At 36.8% G+C, this 27266-nt stretch overlaps 1 protein-coding gene across 1 annotated transcript; it reads left to right on the top strand.

The window, feature by feature from the left end:
* The first annotated feature begins 5088 nt into the window (after positions 1-5088).
* LOC140820200 (uncharacterized) lies at positions 5089-26509 on the top strand. Its single transcript, XM_073180528.1, has 15 exons — positions 5089-5242; positions 5314-5373; positions 5666-5780; positions 5885-5957; positions 6613-6658; positions 7495-7605; positions 8582-8669; positions 9762-9858; positions 16367-16427; positions 16537-16667; positions 17088-17205; positions 25152-25275; positions 25810-25917; positions 25995-26069; positions 26325-26509. Exons 1-15 carry the CDS (start codon positions 5168-5170, stop codon positions 26399-26401), a joined length of 1359 nt encoding a protein of 452 aa, XP_073036629.1. The 5' UTR covers positions 5089-5167; the 3' UTR covers positions 26402-26509.
* Positions 26510-27266: the final 757 nt, after the last annotated feature.

Raw genomic sequence — 27266 nt, 5'->3', positions numbered from 1 at the left:
TTGTGACAAAACAGGAGCCATTGCTCAAGCAAAGAAGCCAAGGTCTTATCAGAATTCCAAACATGTATTGAGAAAGTACCACATCTTCCGAGAGATTGTGGAAAGAGGAGAAGTGTCGATCGACAAAGTCGTCTCCGGAATGTTGCTGATCCGCTAACTAAGCCTTTACCTGGACCATTATTCGAGAAGCATCGCGAATCGAAAGGTTTGAAGCATATGGGTAGTTGGCTCTAGTGCAAGTAGGAGATTGTTAGAGTTGGTGTCCATCGAGCCAAGTGTTGGCGGAAGGTTCACATTGAAACTCTATGTATAAACAATATTTATTTTAATAATATTTGAAATTATTGTTTTGGCACATCTTTATATGTATACTCATGCTAGTTGCATAGATAAAGTCCTTGAATATACAAATAGTAGAAAGAATTTGAGATGCTTATATGATGAGTATCATGAAACTCATATTTTCAATACTGTATATTCTAAACGGTTCCTAGTCGATTCAGCCATCGGAAAGAATGATATAGGCCGCTCGAGTTCGAGAATAGTATCTGCGATGTGAGTACCATGTTTAATTGGTAAGGGACATTGTGATGTCCGAATATGCAGATAGGTGCTCCTTGTAGAGTGCACTGAACAACCTTCCATAAAGGACTTTTCAAGTGGTTCTCACTTATCGAGTGGAAACGTCCTAGTTTATGGTCGTACACCATTAGTCCTTATGACCCGAGACAACATTGAGACTCTATATGCTAGCATTATACTTTGACTTGTTTACCGACTCATATGGGGTCATCTGGTGGCAATGTTGGGTGTTTTGTCGAAACATATAGGAGTCGATGCATTGTAGTCGGGGATTCACCGCTTACCTTCGGGTATAGATATCCTATGTGATCTCATGAGTATGTAGTTTGAAATCTCTGATCAGAGTGTTGGTGGTAATTATGAAAGAGGTTTCATAGATTACACCATCGATGCAACTACTACATGACACATAGTATCGATTCTTTGACAGCTCTCGATATACCAATAGTTGTTGAATCGGTCGGGATATATGAGATGAAGGGACTGTACTCTACGCTAACCAAAATAGATTGGTTCTTGCAAGAACTAAATTTGATACATAGGGAATCATGTAAGCGATGCTGCTAGGCGTTTAACATGATTGGTTGGGTTCTATCATACTTGAGTTCTGACGTTCTTATTATCAAGGAGTTGATAAGAAAGAATGTAGCAACTGATATATGCTCATATAAGGACATGTTTAGTCCCGAATCACATTGAGATGTGAACCCACGGCTAGTCGTATTAGTGAACTATTGAGGGTCACACAAGTGCTAATTTCTAGATCCCGTTGAGATGAAAAATAGTTCAATGTGTTGGACGACTTATAAAGGAGTTTATAAGCGCAAAGAAAAATAGAAGTATGACTTCTATCAGAGAATTATGGGGAATATAACTTTTAATTTATGGAAGTGTTCCTAAATTAAAATTTGGCTCAAATAAATAATGTATTTGAAAATTGTGATTTTCATAAACATTATTATGGACTAAATTAATTAATTCCAGTGTTAAATTAATTAAATAACATTGGGTCTTGTAGAGTCCAATTAGAAATAATTATTCAACTAGTGGGCTTGAGTAAATTCAAGTAAGGTTTAATTGGTCTCAAATTTGTTTGAGACATTTAAATTAAATTCCACGGCTTTGTAATTGTTACAAGCCCAAATAAAATTGCATGCTTGGGAGGTGAAGGGTTGGAGGTAATTTTTGAGTTAATGGCATGCATGCCTTTGGGATACACTTTGTTTGAACATTTCATGTTCGAAATCTTGATTTTGATGTTAAAAAAACTTGTTTATTTGTTTCTAATGAGTTTACCTAAGTGCGCAGAAACTGAAACTGATCAGACTTCGAACTGATCAGTTACCAAGCTTAAACTGAAGTTATCAAGACGCAAGCTGAAAGTGCCAACTGATTGATCGAACTGAACCAGTTCAACTGAAGTATCAAGAGCATTTCAACTGATTGTTCAGTTGATATGTGGTTCAACAGAAGACCTTCAGAAGTCCGGCCAACTGATGAAGTGTTCAACTGATAAAGAGCCAAACTGACCAGTTCAGAACATCAGTTAGGAGAGAACCAGTTTGCAGATACGACAAGCTTAATCCAGCTGTGCACAAAGGTACAAAAGATATTGTACGATCAAGGTACAATAAGAGACGTTGCAGCAGTGCTTAAAGCCAAAAGTTCCGGAATGGATTTCGAGTAACATATTCAAAATGCAACGATCACAATAACTGAGTCTCACTGTACGTTCAGCCAAACGCTTATAAATAGAAGCCGAAGCTCAATGAAGACGATGATGAGAATTGACAAGTGAAAAGTAGAAAGGCACGCATATTGCATATCGGCTTTGAAGAAGCAATCAGCCCAGATGTTACACTTCAATGTGCTTAGATTAGAATCATATTTCCTTCAGTGTGTGAGAACACCTTTCAGGTAGTTTTCAGATATCAGTTCTCACACACACGCACACTCACCACTACTCAAATCCCGTCTTGCACAATGACGTAAAACTTGTGTATGTAGTCTTTCTCACATAGATATTAAGGAAGTATTGGCTGTAAGGTGCTGCCTTCAGTCTAGACTAGGAGTTCAGTTAGGCAGTGGGTAAGTCCTAAGCTGGGTGGGTTATTACACTTGTTGTAATTAATCAAAGTCTTGTAGTAGATCTTACCCGAGGTGGTAGAAGGGGTGATGAAGGAGCAGTTGAAGTCTCCGAACATCCATAAACATATATTATGTACTCTAACTGTTATCACCTAGCTTTAAACTGACTTGTTCAGTTCAGTATCTATCAGTTCAGTTCTCATCATAACTGAACTGATACATGCGAGAACTGATCCCCATTATCTTCAGTTAATTAGTTACACAAAATTAAAAGCTTTAACAAATTAGTTTTTTTAACGAATGATTACTTCGAGTATTTTCTGCTTGATTTTATTTCAAACTCGATCTAATTTATCGGTGTATACATTCTTAGAACACGAGCTACTGCAGCTCATCACGTTTTTTAGAGGATTTTCCCGATCCAACAAACTTTAACTTTTTACACAACCAAGAAAAACATTCTCTCCTCCCTCAAGCACATGGCCGAAATTTCCAAATCTCATTCTCTCCAATTTTTGCTTCTTCAATTGTTGAGGAAAGTAAACACTTCTCAAAAGAAAAATACTCTAATTTTTCTAGTGCAAAATTAGAGTTGATCTTTCTAGTTAGTTGTTGACTTAATTTGAAGGAAAGAAGGAATTTGAGCAAGGAGTGCTCAAGAGAAGCTTGTAGATTGTCTACCTTCAAGAGCAAAGTTGCTTATAACTTAGTTGGAGCCAATAATCAATCTTTGTGATTGAGAGGTAAACTTCTACACACACTATGTATGACATTTATGTGTTTTATGGTATTTGCTACACACAATAAGTTGGGGTGCTCGTTTTTCTTGTAAAATATTTTGTTTTGAAACTTCTGTTGCGTATCCAAGCACCGTAACCGATCTGCTTTCATGTTTTCGGCTACTTATCTCTCAAAAAGACCTAGGAATCCTTTTTATAGATTGTAATTTGTATGTTAATGAGATTGGATTTTGGGCCTTTGAGTTTAGGAGTAATTGGGCTTACTCATCTTAGGTAAATTAGGCCCAATAACACCTATTTAATTGAAAAATAAAAGTTTATAGAAATTAATTTTCAAAAATAATAATTTTGATCTTTTAAAGGTCCCTCGTTTGCCCAAAACCGGTTTTCCAGATAAAATCGAGCTCGTCTCGTAAAATAATTTGAACTCTATCATTTTTAGAAAAATCTAATCATTTTTAATCTTATTAAGAAGCATTGAAAATATTTATTGAGCAATATTTATTTTTTCTTCGTCGTCTCCGGTCTTCTTTCCTCAGCCTATTATCAAACATTTGGATTAACGATTTCATGAAATCATGGACTTTAAACATTTAATCATGTTAAATATATGATTTAAGAATTTAAGATCAATTAAGTAAAATAAAAATGCAATTTAAATCATTTGCATGCATGTGGTTTACGTATACTTTTTTTTTTGTTTTTCATGGTGTTACATATAGGTTCTAAAACAGATTTCTCATAGGGTGTTTGGTGTAAGGGAATTTCACTTTTCCTTGACTTTGTTCCCGCTGGATGTGATTCTCCACCAATATGAAAATCTGGTTGGGTTTATCTCATATTTATATTATGAGATCTCATACTTTCTCTTGGTGGTTTATGAGAGGATGAACAGGTTATAGTGGGTGGTTCACCTCCAGTTGTGTTCATATTTAGATTTACAACCTTGGGATTTGTAAAAGAGTCTGTAAGATCTTGAAGATCCTCGAGACCAATCATTCTAAAGTTGTCATCATATTAATTTTTTTTTTCTGAGGTTGTTTTAATTAGATTGTTCATTTGTTTTTCTTCAGTTAAAGGGTTTGACATTACTTTGGTCTTTCCTCTTTGGTGTAACAAGGGTTCAGTACCAAAAGATGATGGTAACCTTCCTTTTGAAATCTTTTTACTAGAACTTGGTTGCTGTTATAAGTTTTGACTTCTTGTTTGAATCTCCTTTAATGTTCCAAGAATTTCTTCCTGATTTTCAAGGATTTTTTCTACATTATGTGGTACATCAACATATTGTCATAATTGTGTACTGTTTTTTGAATTTCTTTAAGATCTCCGGAAAGTTTAGAGGATCCCAGTACTATTTCTAGGAACTTATTATTTTGAATCATGAGTTTATCTTAAAACTATGATAAATTCTCCTTTGTTCTTGATTAAAGTTAGATCTTCCTGTTTTAGATATTTCAAAGTTTTGGAATAAATCTTGCAAATAATTATTCTCGAACTTGTGTCGAATCCATATTATTTGAACAACTTCTCATCCTCAAAGATTTAATTACAAATAATAATAAATTTGTATATTTAAAATAATTTTAATATCATTTGGGAACCAATAAAATCAATCAATATTTTTGTCATTTTAGTGAGTTTAAACAAATATTTTTTGGACGTCGAGAGAGAAATAAATTTATGATCGTTTGGTATTTATCAACCATTTACCCTAAATTAAACTGTCGAACAGTTGGTGGCCAACTGCTGTTCGGAAAATGGAGAATGATCCGATCTCTCAACCCTTAGATTCGCTGCAATCACAGGTGGAGTCTCTTAATAAGAGGATCAAGGTACCATAAATTTCCATCCAACTCTCCGCCTCTTGGAATTTCGTTTCCTGAATGATTATTGTTACTCCCAGGCGTTAGAGGCTGAGAATGCCCAGCTTTCTACTCGCCTCTCGAACTGCGTATGCCAGAAGGTGAGACACACATTGTTTTACTGCCCGAATTTTGTCTTAAAAAGTTTTTTTTTCGAATCAAGTTCAGAGGCAATTGGGTTTTGCTTAGTCAGATATAGCAACTTTTTTTAAAGTTGAACTTTTTTTTTATGGAGAGATTCTATATTGCTGTCGTTTATGAACAAGCTTTACAGCTTGAAAATAAAGATTAGGCTTGGTTACGGTTGATCTTGATGTTCAGTGTAGGTATGGGGAGTTTGTTAGTGGCCGATGGCTTGTTCATGCACTTCAACACTTAGTTTTTGTGGTGCAGATTGCAGAAAGTGACAATACTCATGTTTTAGACAGCCGTCATTCCATTGAGGAAGTGGAGAGGCTTAAAGTAGATAACAATGACGTGAACAATAGATTTAAGGAGGCTGTACAAGGTTTTTCTCATATCTTTATGTTTGAATCAAATGTTTGAAACATTAGTTTAATGTATTTCATACATTTTTGTTGGTTTTTGTTTATGGTTTTTTGTTGGATGCAGGTTGCAGCACAAGGAGCATGCATCATTTACCAAAACGATATGTTGCTCTGAAAGCTATGTATTTTGGTCAGAGGTACGATTTCAGAATTGCTATCCAATTCATATCCTTTTTTTCGACTTGTTTTACCACATAAAAAGAGTTGCAGAAAACTATTAACGTCTTGCCTATTCTTTCATGAGAACTCCACAAATATTAGTTTATCAGAGAGATGTATAGACTTTCTTTTGGGAGAGACTTAGATATGGGATAACCTTTATACTTAGTAGAATAGATTAATAAAATTTTCCCCTGCCTTGTGGTTCTTAAGGGATTTGAAGTAATCACTTTTAGAAATTATTATTGCTTATTGAGTTGACAAGGTTCCTGGGGGTTAAAGGAGATAGTGATAAAAAGATACGTTTTCCACAATTATGATGTATTTATGATATTGGATGCATGAGGTGATGTTTACTGTTCATGGTAGTGTTTTTTATTTCAATATTTTGTTCTGTTGTGTGTTCTTCCGTATCTTGAACAATGGACTTTAGGCTAATCAGTTCTTTAACTTTCTATTTGTGTCTGGAGCCATACAGATTCTGTTCTTTCATATTTCTTGATTTCCATTCAATGACTATACCTTAGCCTAATTATTTTAAGAGGGTGAATTTTTGTGAAAAATTCTCACATAACCATTCTTTCCTTTTGATAGTTATTTATCTATTCTCTGATAGCGTGCTGTATTCTTCAGGTTTTATGGTTTTGCTTCAGAAGCACAGTTGGATCCAACCGTGGAGGTATTGTTCACTCACCTCTTTTTTCTCATTTTCTCATGCAAATTTCGTATAAGTCCTACATATACCTTAATGTGTAAAAAATTATTTTTGGAATAGAGATAATACCTTATAGTGTAGGTGTGTTTTATTTTTTTCTGGGTGTACCAATGTGGGGAATTGTTGAAGTTTTCTGTTTATGTCGAGTCCTACTTTATGGCTTCGACTTCTAATGTTGGATTGTAACATGGTGACTTTTTTGTGTTTTCATTGGTTTAATAAAATTCTAGATAGTCAGATTTTTGTGAATGAAAGGTTTGTGTTCAAATGACATCTATAGCGTGCGTGATACATAACTCTTATTGTGCTTTATTTTTAGTTTGATTTATCTTCTTCATATAAGTTGTAAGTGAGAAATCGCGTTTGATGTACTCATATTTTCTCACTCAATATTGCTTTTCATTCAAATGTGATTTGATCAATGTTCAGATTTAGATTTAGAACTAAATGACTGGTAACAGTCTTAGATTTGACTCTATTTTTGGAGCCAAACCAGGTGTAAATAGTGTAATAAATGACCTAAAATATCACTCTTCATGCTATTCAAAAGAAATAATAGTTTTGTATTCAATTCATCTACAATCACTGAACATACTTTTATATCTTAAATTTATAATTAAGATGGACCATGCAACTCCAAGATGGAATTTTCACCTTTGCTGCTGCTTCTTGGATAAATAAAATGTCCATTGGTCGTTTGATCTACGAATTGCACAAAACTGGAGCTTGTTTATTTTTATCAGAGCATTTTATGCAGATAGAAATATGAAGTTGACAATCTTATTTATAAATTAGTGCAGTCAGAAATTTTTAAGGCCCTTAGAAAGACAAGGTTGATATTTGGTGACAAGAAGGAGTTGCAATATTCTAGATGTGGCAGAACGGACAAGGGAGTTTCCTCTGTTGGGCAAGTAAGTTTGTTGTACTTACAGCCACCTCACTGTCTGATCAACAAAATTGTGTGCAATGATGTCCTTTAGCAATAATTTTTTAAGGCTTGGAATTGATAACTTGTGCTCTTCCAGAACTCTGAATCTCAATGGCAGAAGGACCGGGACTCCGCTGATAATGCCCTATAGTTATAATAACAAATTTTCTTGTGGTGCAGAAATTTCTGGCCCTGAGTTGATTGTTAAATTAGTGATTGGACTTCTGGTCCCCATAACTGTTCTTAATCCCTCAATTTTTAGACCAAATTACATGTAGAATTTTGGAGGCTAGAAATATTTGTATAAGATTTTTACAAGGTTTGGTAGTCATAACAAATCAAATAATCAAGTCACAATTGTAAGTACTCCACATGACTGAATTTTACTCGGGTATGAGTTGTACGAAAAAGTTCTGTTGAATTATCTGACTCTATGACATGTAAAAACCAATTAAATAATTTATTTTTGTTGATTAAATTTATTTATTTATGATAACCTTTAAGATTAATTTTGTTTTTTTAGGACATATTACCTGTAATAAAAAAAGGAGAAATATCCAAGCATCCTTGTAATATTTTCCCAGAGATGAGTTAACATAATTTTTTTGTTTCGAATTCATGTAAAGTCACTGTGAAATTAAGTTTACAATTGAGATAGGTTTTAACTATCCCCAAGCTTTTCATGAGCAGCATTCATAACATCTTCAAATCGTATATGAAACCTCTTTTGTTTCCAGCTGAGTTAAAGTACTTTTTTGTTTATTCTTTCCCCAAAGTACTATGAAATGAAGTTTATAATTGAGATTGATCTTTATTCCTCTATCTGCACCGATATAATGAACTCTGACTTTCCAGTTGGGTTCTGTTTTATTTACATTAGTCTAATGGTGATTGCAGTAATTTCCGTGTTTTCATTTTTGATGTAAGTAGAACTTGAAGAACAAAAGTGACTGATGCAGGTAATCTCTCTATTTCTACGATCCAATCTTAAAGGAACAGCAGGGGGCAGTGGATATTCTGGAGAAACTTTTGCTAAAAATTCATGTGGTTTGTCCCTTCATAATTGCCATTGATTCATATTAATTTAGCGGCATTTTTACATTTTATTCATAACAAAGAAGGTTCATATTTTTTATAAATAAATCACAATTGCAGTGCTTATGTGGAATGTTACAGACTTTAGAAAATAATGAACCTAACTAAATATGCTGACATATTTGGATGAGGGCACTCAAAAGTGCTGCATACTTTTAAATTTTGGCCAAAATATGTTATAAATCTTAGTAACATAAATGAATGTCAGATTTTACTATTAAACAATTGGAATCAGTACAGTATTATTATTCCCGCTTTCCGCTTATGAATCTGGTATGCCAATGGTTGAGCTTCCATTCCGGGATTGGACCAAGTAGGGTTTTCTTCATGTTGGCTATTATCTTCAACACTTGTCGTATTATTGGCATTTGCCTCTGTACTATTGGTCATCATTGCATTTCCAAACCCAAAAGGGAGTGGAATTATGATGACCGGGCACTCTCTTGGATCTCATGGTTTGGAGCTTAGCCCCTCTGCTCATGAAACGGCTCCGATTCCATTTGGAAGCCTCATAGATAATTGCATTACCTGAGTAAGATCACGTCCTTCATTACGAGCTTGTACACATGCTTCTAGAGCTACTCGGTTAGCTACGGCACCTGGCGCATTACCCCAAGGGTGTCCTCAAGTTCCTCCACCGAACTGTAGTATACAATTTCACTTCATGACACGGCCAAAAAAAGAGAGAAGAAACCTTGTTTCTTATTCTAATTATTCTAGTAGGAAAGCCCCGAGCGCTGAGAGAATTGGCTCACCTGGGTACCACTGTTCAGAAGCGTAAAAGATCAAAAGGGGAGGATTTTCTATTCGATTTTCTAATTCGTCCCGACGAGCTAGTTTCGACTATTAAAGGATTGAACTGGCTTTCTGCCAGAACTTTCAAAGTAGAAAGTAAAGAGCTGTCTCTGTGAAAGAGACACTTTGATTTAAAAGTTTCTTGCATCACATACTAATTTTAGGAATGCTAGTTCTAACTTTTGATTGCTCTTATTTCTTGTGGATTCATTTATCTATTTTGTTCATATTATATGATCTTCTAAACAGAGGGAGAAATAGACTATGTGAATATTCTAAACCGTGTCCTCCCAAAAGATATTCGAATTATTGGGTGGTCTCCTGCTCCAACTGATTTCAGTGCCAGGTATGAGCTTATTCCTCATTTCTTTGTTTGACAGTAGCATTATGGAGTTGTCTAGTTCAGCTATGTGAGAACGAACTCCTGTTTCAGTCTTTGAACAGTTCTGCAATTTAAAATTAATTTGAAGAACGGAAAATAGTAAAGAATTATCTTTAGGATTGATCAGATGTTTGATAAACATATGTGCCATGAACATGTAGGTTGAAACTGCATCACACCAAACCAGTGTTCTAAATGGCGGTCGAGGCGGCCGCCTAGGCGGTGCCCAGGCGGTAGGCGGCCCTCGACCGCACCGCCTATGCATGAGGCGGGTTGAGAGGTGTCGAGGCGGGTCGAGGCGGCGAGTAGGCGGGTCGAGGCGGCGAACAGGCGGTCGAGGCGGGCGAGGCGGCGAGCAAGCGGGCGAGACAGTAGTCAACAATTTTAAAAACCTAGTCAACAATTTTTAAAACTTAGTCAACAATTTTAAAAAACAAGTCAAAGTCAACTAATTTTAAATATTAGGACTATTTAAAGGTCTTACTTGGAGAATGGTAGTGGAGGCCTCCGGAGTGGATGAAGTGCTACATCCAAGGAGGAGTGCAAGGAACATCCTCATTAGAGAACTTAATGAATATTTAGAAACATCGGAGGAGGAGAATGAAGAAAATGTTGATTGAGTCCGATGATGAGAGGATCATGGATGTAGTAGACGGTGCATATGTAGATGATTTGGAAGATTAGTTATGTTTAGTCTACTACTTGTTCTAATGATGGATAATTGATTGAAACTTTGAAAATTTAAACTTAGTTTTTTGGTAAAAAAAAATATATTACTTCGTTAGCATAATAACATTAATATAATGATGAATCTTTATTAATTGCACATTATCTAGATGATATTATATTTTGTGCTTAAACATTATTTAATTCCACATTTTACATAAAAATGATAATATTGCATAATTATCTAGAAAAAATTACTTAAAAAAATCCAACCGCCTTAGCACCGCCTGGGCACCGCCCAGGCGGCCGAGGCGGTAGGCGGTCACCGACCGCCCCGCCACCGCCTCCCGCCATTTACAACCTTGCACCAAACAATAAAGCCATCCAGGAATTGGACATTGATTACAAAACTTTTTTTTGACAAAAACCTTATTGTTCTTTAGCCCTGCAACTTGGTAAGTGGTTATTCTATATATTTTCCCTGATTTCAAATGTATGTTGCAATGTAATAGACATAAATGAGGAGATAAATGAGATTGAGTGTAAATAATTTATGAAAGCTTTACTGGTAGGAGGACAATACCCAAACCACGGATTGAGATATCCACCTTGATACTCGGTACTCAACTCCTTGGGATTAGAAAATAAAAATGCAATTGTATCATTGTGAAAATGAGAATGTGATTCCCCAAACACACCTTTCCTATTTATACTTAAATCAGTCTAGAAGTAACTGAATTCGTTGTTGATATCCAGCCCTGGTAGCCTCCAGCATAATTCTGGAGACCCTGCAACCCCAATAGATTTTCAGCTTGATAGCATAATCATCCTCTTGATCAGCATATCGGATTTCCAGCTTGATTATCTTGTCTTGATCAACATATATCTTATACTTTTGATTGCAGCCAACAATTTCCGATCCTACATGTCTTTAATTCTCATTACTTCCCCCTAAGTATTGATCTTTTCCTCATGGTCTAAATTGTGAAAACACAACGATAAGTTGAATGATTGTTTACTACTACTATGATTAAATAAAAGCTCAAAGAAATGATTCACAACTTAAATGATGAAATAAATAAGCGAAATGATTGATTAAATATTCAATGATAAATGAATTTGTTGGGAATCTCGGTTCACCTACCTCTCGTCATTTACTTAATTCGTTCGACGGTGATCTATGCTTCCGAATGGATTTCCTATCCAATTGAACACGCCCTCTCGAGCTATGTCAAACTAATTCTAATCAGTGAAGGAATTAAATCTATTTAATTATTTATCAAAGGTGAATTACATGTCGTTCTATGAAATTCCCTAGCTTTCGTTCTACCGGACTATGACTATCGACGCGTATCCGACTTCATATTTCTATGTAAATTGTAAATCCATGGATTATGCTACTCGTTCCTATCACGGGCTATTCTCTCGAATTCACTCGCAATATGACATCGTTATTAAAGTTAGCTACACTACGCAATGAAGATAATAACAAAATAAAAAATAAATCAAAAGTCGATATATGAATGAATTAAACTCGGTTTCGGAGTAGGATCCCCTTAAATCCCAACAAATAATGAAACTTAGCTACTCGATGTCATGATTAAAATAAGCAAACAATATTTAAACAAGAAGATATTAAACTAGAAATACGAGTCGTGACGAAAATGCGAAGAACGGTGCCCGAAAATCTTCAAATCTTCACTCCAAGCCTTGCTCCAAGCTGTCTTTCTTTTTCCCAAGCTCTTTGGCTGCTGAATAATCCCCAAAAAATGTCCCTAGGGTTGCTTTTTGCGGTCATACTTGGCAACTTTGGTTACTTCACCTGCAAATTCATCACGTACGAGTTAGACACGATCATATGCAATTGGTAATTCTAAAACGAACAAAATGTATATGAAATGCAGTAATGCACGCACACACAATGCAAACACACACAAAATTAATGCAATAAAACAAATAAAAATAACACCTATCACTCCTCCCAGGTTGCCTCTTCAATTGGACGCCCCTTCCATTAACCAACACCTGTGATACATCTTCTTCCCCTTTATGTTTTGTTCTCTTAATCAAAATTTGTTCAGGCTCAAAGTTCTGGACCAGATCAGAATGCAATTCTTGTGGTAACTTAACTGTTGCGACTTGATTACCCACCATTTTCTCGAGACAAGAAACACGGAAAACTAGATGTATCTTGGAAGGTCCGTAGAATCTGGCCGAAAGTTTTTCACGTATGCGGCAACATACCGATTGTTGTTGCAATTTATGGTATATGATAATTCACTGTATATTTTGGTCCCTATGGTTGGAAAGGAATATTAGAATATTTGAAGATGTGCCGGAGTCCGTCAATCAAGTCTGAGAGAGAATAAAATTCAGAGTCGCATCTTGGATGACAAACTTGCAAGAGTACCAGCATTTATGTATTTCAGATTTAGTTAGGGACTGGAAATTTGTATGGACGTGAGAATTTGTGATGATGTCATAGTGTTGTGCTTTAAGTTAGTCTTCTTGTAACGTTGTTGCGGATTACTCATCCGCGCATATGGTGTAACCTCTAAATATTATAATAAAATTAGTTTTCTATAAAAAAAAAAGATACTCAACATCCCGTCAGTGTCTTAGGTGCTCGTTGGAGATTGTACCTTAATTGCTTGAGCAACTCATCTTTGTTACTTTATTCATCGGCCACAGCAGCTACCAGAGTTTCTCCCGGAATGTACTGAATAATAGTAGGGGGTTTCCAGCCATAGACCACTTGGAAAGGAGTAAACCCCGCAGAGGTCTGATACGAGGTATTATACCAATATTCATTCCAGAATCCAGTGCATCCAACCAGCCCATCCTTTTTGTTGTTCCGACGCAAAACACTGTAAATAAGTTTCAAGGCACATGTTTAAAGATTCACTCTGCCCATCGGTTTTAGGATGGTGAGAACAACTCATTTTGAGTTTGATGCCCTGTAATCGAAAAAATTCAGCCCCAAAAGAGACTCATAAAAATGGAGACACAATCACTTACTATAGATTTAGGGACACCGTGTAGCCGCACCACTTTCATAAAATTTTCAGCTACTGTTTTGGCCGTGAAATGATTTTTTAACAATATGAAATGTCTATATTTTGACAATCGATCAACCACTTCCATTATGCTCACTAGCTTATTTCCACCATCATACAAGCCATTCCCATTGTATCGTACGTCATATATCTTCTTCAATTTCCTTCAAAAAAAGCTTAAATTCTGATCACTGACGAGTGTTCTCGTTGATAAATTTTCAACCATGAATTCTTGATCCATTACTGTTAAGAACTCAGATAAGTTGGGCATAGCCAATATCATTTGGTTAGACCATTTGGGCCATAAAATTCCGTGCTCAAAATAAATATTCTAGAAAGTGTAACTTAGAAGAGGGGAAAGAGGAAGCGGCAAAAGAAAAATATAAGATTAGAGCTCGTTAGGGGGAAGTTATCTTTCTTTTTGGGAGTGTTAGCATAAAGGGCAAGAGATTGAGAATTTCCTTTTGAGAGGGCAGAACAGGGGATACATACTCATTACTCATCAGCCCTCGCTCCAAAAAGTACTTATCCAGATCATCAAGGATCTTCAAGGGTTTCTGTCGAACTACTCGACCGTTTCTTGCCAAGATCGTTGAGAAGTTTCTCGACAGTTTGAACCGAAGGATTCATCATCTTATTTCTATATTGGTTGTTACAGTGTGTATCTCAACCGTTGTAAGAAGTTACTAGGAGTTTCAATTTAGACAGTGGTTAAGTCCTAACATTGAAACGAATTGTTACAATTTTTGTAAAATCAAAGTCTTCTAGTGAAATCCTTCCATAACTGGAAGAAGGGGTGATGGACGAGCTTGAGTCTCCGAACATTCATAAACATAACTTGTGTTATTTCTTTATTGCATTTATTTAAATTGCCTTATTTGAGTATAAATAGTAATAAGATTCGTCGGACCGTTTCCCCACAACTTGTGGTCCGACCGTTTCTTAAGAAGTTGAGAAAAATTGGTCTTGATATTTAACACCATCAAGACTTGTCGCACTATTTGTCAGGGTTTAGAAGAAAAATTTTAAAAGGGTTTATTCACCTCTAAACCGCTCCTGACAAGTGGTATCAGAGCGATTTTTTCTCAACATTTGATATTCATATACTCATACGGCTTTTTAAAACAAAATTCCTATGTTTTCAAAAGAAGATTAGAAAATCTGTATGTACACACACTTATCTGCACAGGAGAATGACATGTGGTATATCATCACTCCAATAAAAACCTAAAGACAAACACTATCATTTCCATAACTGATGGTGCTCCGTAGATGGTGGAAAAACATAGATCAGAATGGACTGCCGAAGACAGAAAGAAGGCTAATATCCTTTATAAAAGCTTTAGATAAAAAAACATGTTCAGTAAAATAAAAACTTGTTCTACAACTAAAGAGATTTGGGAGAAGCGGACCCAATTCTGTGAAGACAATGACCAGACTAATGAGAACAAACTAACCATGGCTATCCAAAAGTTTGACAATGTCAAAATTAGTCTTGGAGAAACGCTCAATGAGTTTGATGAACGGTTTAGTAACATCAATATTGAACTAACATCTCTAGGTAAAGAATATTCTAATCAAGAAATTTCTTTGAAGATGAGAGCACTACCCATAGAATGAGATGTAAAGATGGTGGCCATGTGAGAATCCAATGATCTAAACAAACTGGAGTTGCATGACCTATTTGCTGACCTCAAGGCCTATGAGTTCGAACTTGAGATTCAAACTGAAGAAGAGCCTTCTACAACAAAAGGTTTTGCTGCAACCGTTGCTGTTCTTCCGATCGAAGAGACTTCAAGCAAGAAGTCTATTGAACAAATTAGCAATGAGGCCATGTCCTTATTCGTCAAATGGTTTGGTAAATTAATGTGTAAAAATCAATCTAAATTTACTAACCTTATCATAAAAAGGACAATACAGATGATGGTCAAGCTTGCTTCAACTGTGCCTAAAAAGGTCACTTCATGGCAGAATGTAACAGGCCAAGAAGGATGACAAGAAAACGTTTGAGAGAAGATGGTTGAAAGATGAAAAGAGATCCTTCAAAAAGAAGAAAGACCAGAAAGTTCTTGTTGTTGAAGAAAACAATAGTTAGTGGGTAGACTCTGAGAGCGAATCTTGTGGAACCAACATTAGTTCAAGCGAAAGTGATAATAAACCGATACAGTACCTAATGGCTGACTCAGAACCAGAAGAAGATGTTGGTGAGGTATTGGATTTCGGCTCTACCCAATATGGTTCTGATATTTAACACCATCAAGACCGGTCACACTATTTGACGGGGTTTAGAAGAAAAATTTTAAAATAGGTTATTCACCCCACTAGACTCTGACCTGATCCTAACAGAATGGATTAAGATCTTGAACAAAATATCCAATCTGAAATTATATGGCCTACTCAGAGTTATATCCAAAAATTGCCGCTTTCACCACGATGGTTGGTATTGGATACCTCATAATATTTATGCAGATTTTCGAGGAATTGATCAGCACAGAAGATTTCCAGCTTGATCCTCGTCTCTTGGTCGACATGATCTTTTCCTTTTTACGGTAGCCAATGACGTCCCCTCCTCGATGTCTTTAGTTCCTTTTAATCCTGCATCAATGCGACTTTGAAATTTAGATTCTTACTGACCAGGGTAATGTCCCAAGGGCAACTAGTTATCTAAGAAAATTAATGGGAGACAGTATATAATTAAAAGTTATTTCTCTTGCTGATACTTTTCATCTGAACTAACTAAAAACATGCAGGTTCAGTTGTTTGAGCCGGGAGTACAAATACTTCTTCTGGGGAGCAAATTTGAACATTATGGTATACATCTCTTGCGTATGTTTTCGACTAATGTGACCATTTTTATCCTGTTGGCTCATAATTACTTGAAGATTCTTGTGAACCAGAAATTCTTACTGTATTTGACCAGGCCATGGAGACAGCTGGTAAGAAATTTATTGGGGAACATGATTTCAGAAATTTTTGTAAGATGGATGCAGCTAATGTCCACAATTATAGGCGTCATATCACATCGTTTGAGATTACTTCTTGTGATGAAAGGTGTAAAATCAATTCCCTACTTTTCCTTTTTCTAATGTGGTTTAGTATTTTAGTTATTCAATCAATATTGTTCTATCTTAGATATGATAAATACACCTTACTCTTGCCTTCCACCCCCCCCCCCCCCCCCCCACCCCCCAACACTTATGTCTTTGATTTTCTTAGCTTTAATTTAGCTGCCATGCTGGTTGCTTCTCTCTTGTTTGCTAGAGGTTAGGCTCGACCTACATGATGTATGACGTTATTGTATATATCTACATGTTGGGGTCGACCTCAATCTTTCTACTGCTTGGAACCGGGAACGGTTTGGCCAAAATAAAATGTTAAGCCATCGGTTTCACATGATGAATTTTTTTTGCCGAGTCCCTTATTGATAGATGTCTTGGTGAAGTTGAATATCAATATTTTTCTTTTCTACAGGTTTGAAGATGATCATCTCTGGGTGGTGAAAATCAAAGGTAGTGCTTTTCTGTGGCACCAGATCCGATGCATGGTTGCTGTGCTGTTTTTGGTTGGTCAGGGTCTTGAATCTCCTAATGTGCGTGACTATGCTACTTCAATAAGTGGTTTACAGTTACTAATTTGACTTTACTTACTAAACAATTTTGATATTTCTTTTTCATCATTAACTCTATCATCCAATTTTCAGCTTTTCTTGAACAATGGAAACATGGTTAGTTGTATTTGAATGTCCCGTGAAGCTACTGAATGGTTGTTTTGATTCTGTGACTTGTATGAATGATAGTCAATAGTTAAATATCAAATCCCATGCTGTAGCCTGTAGATATATAAGCAAAGTATAGTTTTGTTTACTTGGCCAGCACGTATGTTAAGATTGCATTTTCTTTATGTTAGCTTGAGAGAGAATAATATTTCTTATACGTATATCTTTGAATGAGGCCAACACCTCTATTGATACAAGAGTGAACCAATCTCTAGCCTTGACCACGGTAAAAGGAAAAGAGAATATAAATCTCCTATACAATTGACAAGACTAATTACCACTAATTACAACATTATTCATGAACGACAATAATATACATTTATAATATATTACATTTAAAATATTTTCATTATTTTCCAACACCCCCTCAAGCTGGAGAATATAGATCTTTTAATCCCAGCTTGGAGACAATTCCTTGAAATGTTGTGCCATCGAGTCCCTTGGTAAGTATGTCGGCAAGTTGGTCCTTGCTCGAGACATACGGAGTGCAAATTAGTCAACTATCCAGTTTCTCCGTCTGTCTACCTCAATATGTTTTGTTCTATCGTGTTGAACATGATTATGGGCTATGTTGATTCCAGACTTGTTGTCACATAATAATCTCATCGGCTCTTCCCACTTGATCTTCAGGTACTCTAAAATTATTTTAATCCATAGAAGCTCGCATATTCCCAAATCCATTGCTCTAAATTCTGCCTCAACGCTCGATCTAGCAACTACATTCTGCTTCTTACTTCTCAATGTCACGAGATTTCCTCCAAGGAAAGTACAATAGCGAGAGGTTGATCTTCTATCAATTGGTGAGCCTGCATAACAGCATCAATATAAACCTCGTTTGTCAGTCCCCCGTTTCTCCTGAACAAGATACCCTTACCCGGATTCCTTTTTAGATAGTTTAGTATTCTGTTAACTGCTTGCAAATGAACCTCTTTGGGATTTTGCATAAATTGGCTTACCACACTGACAACAAATGCAATATTTGGTCGAATAAGACCTAGATATATGAGCTTCCCTACCAACTTCTGATATATCTCTTTGTCCACAACTAGATCTTCATTTGCCTCACCAAGTTTGTGATTTGGGTCAATCGGCTTAGATGCTGGTTTACATGCCAACTTTCCTGTTTCTCTTAAGCGATCATTGACGTACTTTTTTTGTGAAATGAGAATCCTTCACTGGAATGCGCTACTTCGATTCCCAAGAAATATTTGAGCCTACCATGCTCGTTTATCTCAAACTCCTTCGTTAGACATCTTTTTAAGGCTTCTTTTTCCTTCTCGTCGTTACCTGTCACAATTATATCATCAACATACACCAAGAGAACCGTTCGCTCGCCCTGAATCTGAGTGCCTGATAATGAGAGTGTGATTACCTTGACTTTGTTTATATCTTGAGTTTTACATCACTTTGGAAAATCTTCCAAACCAGACTCTAGGAGATTGTTTGAAACCATATAGTGCCTTCTTTAACCTGCAAACCTTGTTATTCTTTGCATTCCCTTTGAATCCCGGAGAAAGTTCCATATAAATCTCCTCTTTCAAGTCTTCATGAAGAAACACATTTTTCGTACCAATTGAAGTTGGCTGCCAGTGATATCAAAATTCAAATTGTGTTCATTTTTGCCAATGGAGCAAATGTCGCCTAATACTCAATACCATAAGTCTGTGTGCACGCCTTTGCCACAAGCCTAACTTTGTATCTTTCCAATGAGTCATCTGATTTGTATTTCACCGTGAGCACCCATTTGCATCCAACTACTTTCTTCCCTCATGACAGTTATGTTATTTCCCATGTGTTCTTCTCAAGAGCCTGCATTTCTTCTCTCATAGCAATTTTCCATTTCTCACAGTGTTCTAAATGGCAGTCGAGGTGGTGCCTAGGCGGTAGGTGGCCCTTGACCGCACCGCCTACGCTTGAGGCAGGTGTTTTAGGCGGCCAAAGCTATACGGCGTTGGGGAGGCGGGTCGAGGCGGTGAGCAGGTGGGCGAGGCGGCCAAGACGGGCAGTCAAGATTTTTAAGTTGTAGTCAACAATTTCAAAAATCTAGTCAAAGCCAACTAATTTTAAATCTCAAAACCCTAGCACACCCAACTTATTTTTTTTTACTTTTGGTTTTCACTCTCAAGTCTCAACCACTAAGCCCACCACATACCGCCCGCCGCCCGCTTATGTAGATATAGTAGATGGTGCATATGTAGATGATTTGGAAGATTGGTTATGGTATATGTAGATGTAGTAAATGGTGCATATGTAGATGATTGGAAGATTAGTTAATGTTTTAAATGTATGACATGATTTTATGATTATATAGCATGGTTTACTAGAATTGCATAATATAAGGCTTTTGGCAGTATTTGATGCTCGAACGAGGAACGGAGACAGGACAGTTTAAGGAAAATGTTTTCATTAAATTATTATTTTCAGTGTTCTAAATGGCGGTCGAGGCGGCCGCCTAGGCACCGCCTAGGCGGTAGGCGGCCCTCGACCGCACCGCCTATGCATGAGGCGGGTGTCGAGGCGGGTTGAGGTGGGTTGAGGGGTGTCGAGGCGGGTCGAGACGGCGAGTAGGCGGGTCGAGGCGGCGAACAGGCGGTCGAGGCGGGCGAGGCGACGAGCAAGCGGGCGAGGCAGTAGTCAACAATTTTAAAAACCTAGTCAACAATATTTAAAACTTAGTCAACAATTTTAAAACCAAATCAAAGTTAACTAATTTTAAATATTAGAACTATTTAAAGGTCTTACTTGGAGAATGATAGTGGAGGCCTCGGGAGCGGATGAAGTGCTACATCCAAGGAGGAGTGCAAGGAAAATCCCCATTAGAGAACTTAATGAATATTTAGAAACATCGGAGGAGGAGAATGAAGAAAATGTTGATTGAGTCCGATGATGAGAGGATCATGGATGTAGTAGATGGTGCATATGTAGATGATTTGGAAGATTAGTTATGTTTAGTCTACTACTTGTTCTAATGATGGATAATTGATTGAAACTTTGAAAATTTAAACTTAGTTTTTTGGTAAAAAAAAAATATATTACTTCGTTAGCATAATAACATTAATATAATGATGAATCTTTATTAATTGCACATTATCTAGATGATATTATATTTTGTGCTTAAACATTATTTAATTGCACATTTTACATAAAAAATGATAATATTGCATGATTATCTATAAAAAATTACTTAAAAAAATCCAACCGCCTAGGCACCGCCTGGGCACCGGGGAGGCGGTGCCGAGGCGGTAGGCGGTCACCGACCGCCCCGCCACCGCCTCCCGCCATTTACAACCTTGATTATTTTTAATTATTCAATCATCTACATATGCACCTCCAGATAATATAGACCATCCTTCTCCTTAGCAAGCTCAATCTAATTCTCCCGACTCCTGGTCCTGAAATATACAGTAGGAAGGGTAAAAAAGAATCTTACAGTTAAGATCACAGGCGAGTTTCTGTATGGATATCAAATTGCTGGACAATTTAGGAGCATGAAGCACATATTTTAGGATGATGGATGGAGAAACAGTAATATCTCCCATGCCAGCAACAGTGGTAAGAGAGCCATATGCAACTGCTATTTGTCTATTAATTGGACAGGGAGTATATGTGCTGGATTTTAAAATGGTACGAGTCATGTGATCAGTTGCTCCTGAATCAACAATCCACAGATGCTTAATACAATTATCTGAGATATTAAACCCTCGAGAAACAAAAAACTTACCTGAGAGTGCAAGTGAACATTCTCCATTTGGTTTTTTCAAGGATTCCAGAAGTTTCTCTCTACTTCTCCATTTTTTCTTCGTTGAATTCTCTTGTACTCGCCTCCTATTCCTTATCAGGCTGGTTCCACTTTGTAGTAGCGTTAGCTTGATTTTTGGGATGTCCTTCTCTTTGATTTGGTCTGCCATGCAGCTTCTAACAATTTGTCCTAGTATGTCCTGTTTTCCTACAGTAAGTACACCAGAGAGATTTTTTTGCTTTTTTGAAACCTCGGCAAATCTGCCATTCCAATGTCCTTGGATGGTGGTTCAAGAGTAACCACTATCGCAGATCCTTCCATGGTCTGGGGTTCAAGCATGACTCCTCTGCAACTTTCCTCAGCTCGAATCAGAGAGAGAGCTTCGTTCAGAGATGGTAATTCCTGCTTACCGAGAATCTGAACTCGGACTTGATCAAAATGTGGATTAAGTCCTGCAAGAAAGTCATATACCCAGTCTTTCTCTATGAAATTTTTCAGGACCGCTGCATCATATGGGCATTTGGTTTCAATGCACCTGTAGTGGTCTAATTCCTGCCACAAGCTTTGCAAAAGATTTGCGCATTCAGTCACTGTTTTCCTCCCCTGTCTAGTGCCACCCACCTTGACTTTAATCTCATAGACCTGCGCTGCATCGCGTGCTTTGGAATAGGTTTGTTGAACTGTGTAATGCCCGAGATTTTATTCTGTTAATCTGAGATTATTGATTTTGAATTGATATGATTATGAAGGATCATTCCGAGACTTGATTTGAGTTAGTATGAAAAGATTCAATGTGCGAGGACAGTACCCCTCGCGCACATGCGCGAGGCAGGCAGAGGACCTCGCACATATGCGCAAAGGGTGTGCGCGCATATGGCGCATATGCGCGAGCATGTGCAAGAGATACTTGCCAAGTCCAGAGAACCCCGCGCATATGTGCGGCGATGGTGCGCGCATATGCGCGAGCTGCCGAGGTCTCGCGCATATGCGCGAGACGTGCTGAACAAAGAAAGAGCCACCTAGCCTTCACATGCATGATATATATAAGAAGTCTTCAATTCCTTCAGAAGCAAAAAAAAAAAAAAAGGAAACGAGAAAGGTTACGAGGAAAGCTTCAAGTTTCTTCTTGTCATAGAATTGTGCTTTTACGAAATCCTACCGTACGATTTTCGATCCGAGTTCAGTACCGGACTCCTCTCGACACAGTCTTCACACGGACGTAAGTTTTATTGATTTCTATTATGATTTGAAAATATGATATTGAAGGAATCGGATATGATTCATATATGGTGTTCTTGACATAGTAAACATCGTATAATCGAAACCGGATTGAAGAACAGATGCCATATGAAATTGTTATGATTTTCAGAATGGATTTGATTGAGATTTATCAGATTTGTGTTGTTATCGATTATGAGTTGTAGGAATTGATATCTGTGGATTTGTATTGCTGGGTATGTTGAGATTATGCACTTATGCCGTTGAAACAGAATTAGATTGAATTCTGATTTTATCCAGTGTCGATTTGAGTGGTATATTGATATTATACTTCTCGATATTTTCAGTGCCAGATTGAGTATTGACAGGCTTCGAATTCGAAACTTCGACTTCGTCAGATCAAATAAATCAATGTTACCCGGGAGATCGACTTGAGTCAGATTGGACTTGAGTTTCTCAAAAACCACATACTTTACTTTATTGCATTGATGTTTGCAATTTATGAAGATTGATATGCTTAGTTTATTGATTCATAGCAAAGCGTGTATTGAATCATGGACGGAGATGCCAAGTCTTTGGCGGATATGCCAAGACACTGGATGATTGAATTATATCGATGTTGCTTGGGTGTAGATCGACTCCTATCGCTGAGATTCTATATATATGCCAATGTCCAAGAACCGGGATCCTTCGATTAGAGATGAGTCGTCGATATATATGCCACGACTCATCTCTAATATAGGGATCCCGGTTCCTGAACATTGGCATTTATATCGAATCTCAGCGATAGAAGTCGATCTACTCCCAAGCAACATCGATATAATTCAATCATCCAGTGTCTTGGCATATCCGCCAATAACTAGGCATCTCCGCCCATGACTCAATACACGCTTTGCTATGAATCAATAAACTAAGCATATCAATCTTCATAAATTGCAAACATCAATGCTTGGGAAACTCAAGTCCAATCTGACTCAAGTCGATCTCCCGGGTAACATTGATTTATAACTTTCGTTCTGTTAATATGACGAAGTCGAAGTTTCGAATTCGAAGCCTGTCAATACTCAATCTGGCACTGAAAGTATCGAGGAGTATAATATCAATATACCACTCAAATCAATACTGAATATAATCAGAATTCAATCTAATTCTGTTTCAACGGCATAACTGCATAATCTCAACATACCCAACAATACAAATCCACAGATATCAATTCCCACAACTCATAATCGATAACAACACAAATCTGATATCAAATCTCAATCAAATCCATTCTGAAAATCATAACAATTTCATATGGCATCTGTTCTTCAATCCGGTTTCGATTATACAATGTTTACTATGTCAAGAACACCATATATGAATCATATCCGATTCCTTCAATATCATATTTTCAAATCATAATAGAAATCAATAAAACTTACGTCCGTGTGAAGCCTGTGTCGAGAGGAGTCCGGTACTAAACTCGGATCGAAAATCGTACGGTAGGATTTCGTAAAAGCACAATTCTATGACAAGAAGAAACTTGAAGCTTTCCTCGTAACCTTTCTCGTTTTTTTTGCTTTTGAAGGAATTGAAGACTTCTTATATATATATATATATATATATATATATATATATATATATATCATGCATGTGAAGGCTAGGTGGCTCTTTCTTTGTTCAGCACGTCTCGCGCATATGCGCGACCCTCCTCGGCGCGTATGCGCGAGACCTACTGGTCTCGGCCCTTATCTTCTCGGCAGCTCGCGCATATGCGCGCACACCCTTCGCGTATATGCGCGAGGTCCTCTGCCTGTCTCGCGCATATGCGCATATGCGCGAGGGATACTGTCCTCACACATTGAATCTTTTCATGCTAACTCAAATCAAGTCTCGGAATGATCCTTCATAATCATAATAATTCAAAATCAATAATCTCAGATTAACAGAATAAAATCTCGTGCATTACAAACTGCTTCCCAAATCTCCTTTGATGTAGACAGAAACATGAAGGTGTCACTGATTTCAGGATTCATGGAATTCCAAAGCGACGACATGATCATGGAATCTGCTTCATCCCGTAGACCAAAGCTCGGGTCTCCTTTCTTCGCTCCTGTACCAGTGATATAGACTGAAGAGGCCAACATCTTTGAGGTAGTTCTTCCCATTCTTATATATATATCTACGAATGAGGCCAACATCTTTATTTGTGCAAGAGCGAATACTAATCTCTAGGCTTGACTACGGTAAAAGGAAAAAGGAAAATAAACCTCCTATACCATGACAAGACTAATTACCACTAATTACAATATTATTCTAGGAAGTCTATAATATACATTCCTAATATATTATATTTAAAATATTTCCCTTATTTTCCAACACTTTATTTAGTTTTAACTGTACTCTTGTGTTCTCAACAAGGCCTATGATGAATTGGTAACCTTTTAATGCCATAGGGCAACATGATATCTACAGCTTTCTCAATATCGCATTTTTACTTTTGAAATCCTCTATATTCAAAACTTCTAATTTATTTGTACAACCACACAAATGTTATTAGATTCTTGGCACTCTCAGTTATCCATTACTTTGAAATGACCTGTGGATGAGCAGGAAAAAAATATTGGTCAGACATGTTTGGTGTTGTGTACATGTGTGCTTCCCTGGATGGCTGGATGTGAACATTTTTTCTCATTGATATACACCTAGTATATTAACTTTACTGGAGCAAAATTTATGAGTTTACTGTGAAGTTCTATTATAGATTTTTCCATAATCAGGCGAATATTATGTCTATTAAAAAATCCTGTGTAACATTTAGGTGGTAGAGGTTCTATTGGATATTAAAAGAACACCAAGGAAACCTCAATACACAATGGCTCCAGAGATTCCACTTGTTCTTCAGTCTTGTGAATTCAAAGTTCTAAAATTCATTTGCTCATCAGGTATTGTCATTCTGAATTCAGGTTAATATTTGTGTTACTCCGATTATTGCTGTTTATTCTGTCATTGCCAGCTTCGCTGTTGATTTGAAGAAAAAGAGTTGATGTACTTGATTGTCTCTTTCTTTATAATCTGGAAGGGAGAGTTGTTATTGCATGCTTTATTCCCTGTTTTACAACAGATCCTGGCACTCTGTGGCAACACCTAAGAATGCTGCTTACGTTTTGGATTGTATTACATAATGTACTCTTTTTTTTACGAACATCTGTGCTTGTGGACTTATAGACTTTAATGGCAGTGGACTACCATTTCTGCCTTTTTATCTCATCACTTTGCAGCACGTAAGCGTTGTGTCAAAACTATCTCATTCGTTTCGAGGCATTGATCTTTTTTTATTGTTTTACTAGAATACTGACTAGTGGGACTGATCTGTGGAGTAGTAATATTTTGCTTAAATTCCAGGAAGGTTGCTAAAACAGTAGGAAAAGTTTAAGTGCTCCGATTGCCTCAAAACATTTTCATGGTTTGTCGTACAGATGCTAGGCAAGCTCTTCTCACTCACTTAAAGAAGGAATGCCAGAGTTGCCAACTTCAAGCAGCAATATTTCGTGAGGCATTGCGATGTTGTTCTGGCATTTTTAGTGGTATCAAAACTTATATTTACAGCAACTTTACTTTCTCTTCTGCTACTATTATTCCCTTACAGAAGATATATGTGCAGATTACAGTCAGCCAAATCATAAGCCAAAAAAGAAGGAATCTGCTCACATCCCCCTAATATTACGACCAACAGAGCGTGAGTTCTTGCTCTCTCAGTTGCGTCTTCTTGATCGGCATAATTGATTTATTAGTTTTTCTATCACCTTTTGTCAAGTGACTAGGGTCTGTCTCGAACCTTAATCAATTCAACTTGTTCAAACCACACAACTCAACCGTTGTGTCACTCTTTCCTAAAGGAGACATCCGTTTGTTTTGGTATTTATTTACAAATTTTTTTGAGCCATGAAAGGCTTCTGATGTTTGGTTGTCTGGAATTTATTGTACCTTCCAGCTTCTTATGAAGAGCGATGGGCTAAGATGCTCTCTAAAATGGGAAGGGAAAAAGTAGAAACTTGTATTGAACCATGAATCATGCCCAACCCCAGCAAAGGCCTTCGACCAAATCAAGCAATTATCATGTCATGCAGTGATTACTTTCCTGGCTAGTTGGATTAGGCAATTCTCTTTTTCTCTCTCTTTCTCTCAAAACAATGTAACTATATACATACATTAATTTATATTTTACTTGTATTAGCTATTTTTTATTTAAAAATGTTGACATTGAATTTTAAAAAAGATTCTCGTTTTTGTTATATTTTATAATTTTTTTGTGGTTACTTGTGATTATTTTGTAAAGCAAAGACAACATGGTAATGCTTTTGTGGGGTTGATACAACATGTCTCTTTTATCTATTTTATTAAACTTAAATAATTGTTGCTCTCTTTGGTATCTGGTATGGCCAACCATAAAATATATATGTACTTTTTCTATTGGCTCTTCTTTGAACGTGGTTGAAAAAGTAAACAAAAAGCAGTTTCATTATTGGAATGGCTCTTTTTGCTTCAAAAATGCTATATCTGCTCCATTTTTTGGTATATGTAAAATTATGTAACGTTAGAATCAAACGAATTGATCATCTGATGAACTGAGCACAAAAACAAGGATGAAGAGAGAATCCCTCTACTCCCTCTCTCAAGGAAACATTCAATTTCCTTGCCCCATAACTCAACCTAATCTAACTATACAATAAGCATGAATGGTACCTTCCTAACAAATACTTCTTCCCCTTTCTAGATTCTTCGAATAATTTGGGATAGAGGATATTTGCGCCCTTAGACATATTTTGGATCCGTAACACTCTTCTTATTCTTATCGTCATTGTCGTAGTATTTGCAAGTTCATCATATCTTCTAGTAAGAAATCAATTATCTTTGAGGATCATCGAACAATGCT

Source organism: Primulina eburnea, chromosome 18, assembly GCF_022965805.1.
Source record: "Primulina eburnea isolate SZY01 chromosome 18, ASM2296580v1, whole genome shotgun sequence".
Taxonomy (NCBI): Eukaryota; Viridiplantae; Streptophyta; class Magnoliopsida; order Lamiales; family Gesneriaceae; genus Primulina; species Primulina eburnea.
This window is presented reverse-complemented; position numbering and strand designations above follow the sequence as displayed.

Bases quoted from the DNA above. Each gene is read 5' to 3' on its own strand.
- LOC140820200 (XM_073180528.1), top strand. From the start codon at position 5,168: ATGGAGAATGATCCGATCTCTCAACCCTTAGATTCGCTGCAATCACAG. The intron at 9,859-16,366 runs GTATGAGCTTAT...AAAAACATGCAG, and splicing joins CCAACTGATTTCAGTGCCAG to GTTCAGTTGTTTGAGCCGGG. The intron at 25,918-25,994 runs GTATCAAAACTT...ATATATGTGCAG, and splicing joins TTGTTCTGGCATTTTTAGTG to ATTACAGTCAGCCAAATCAT.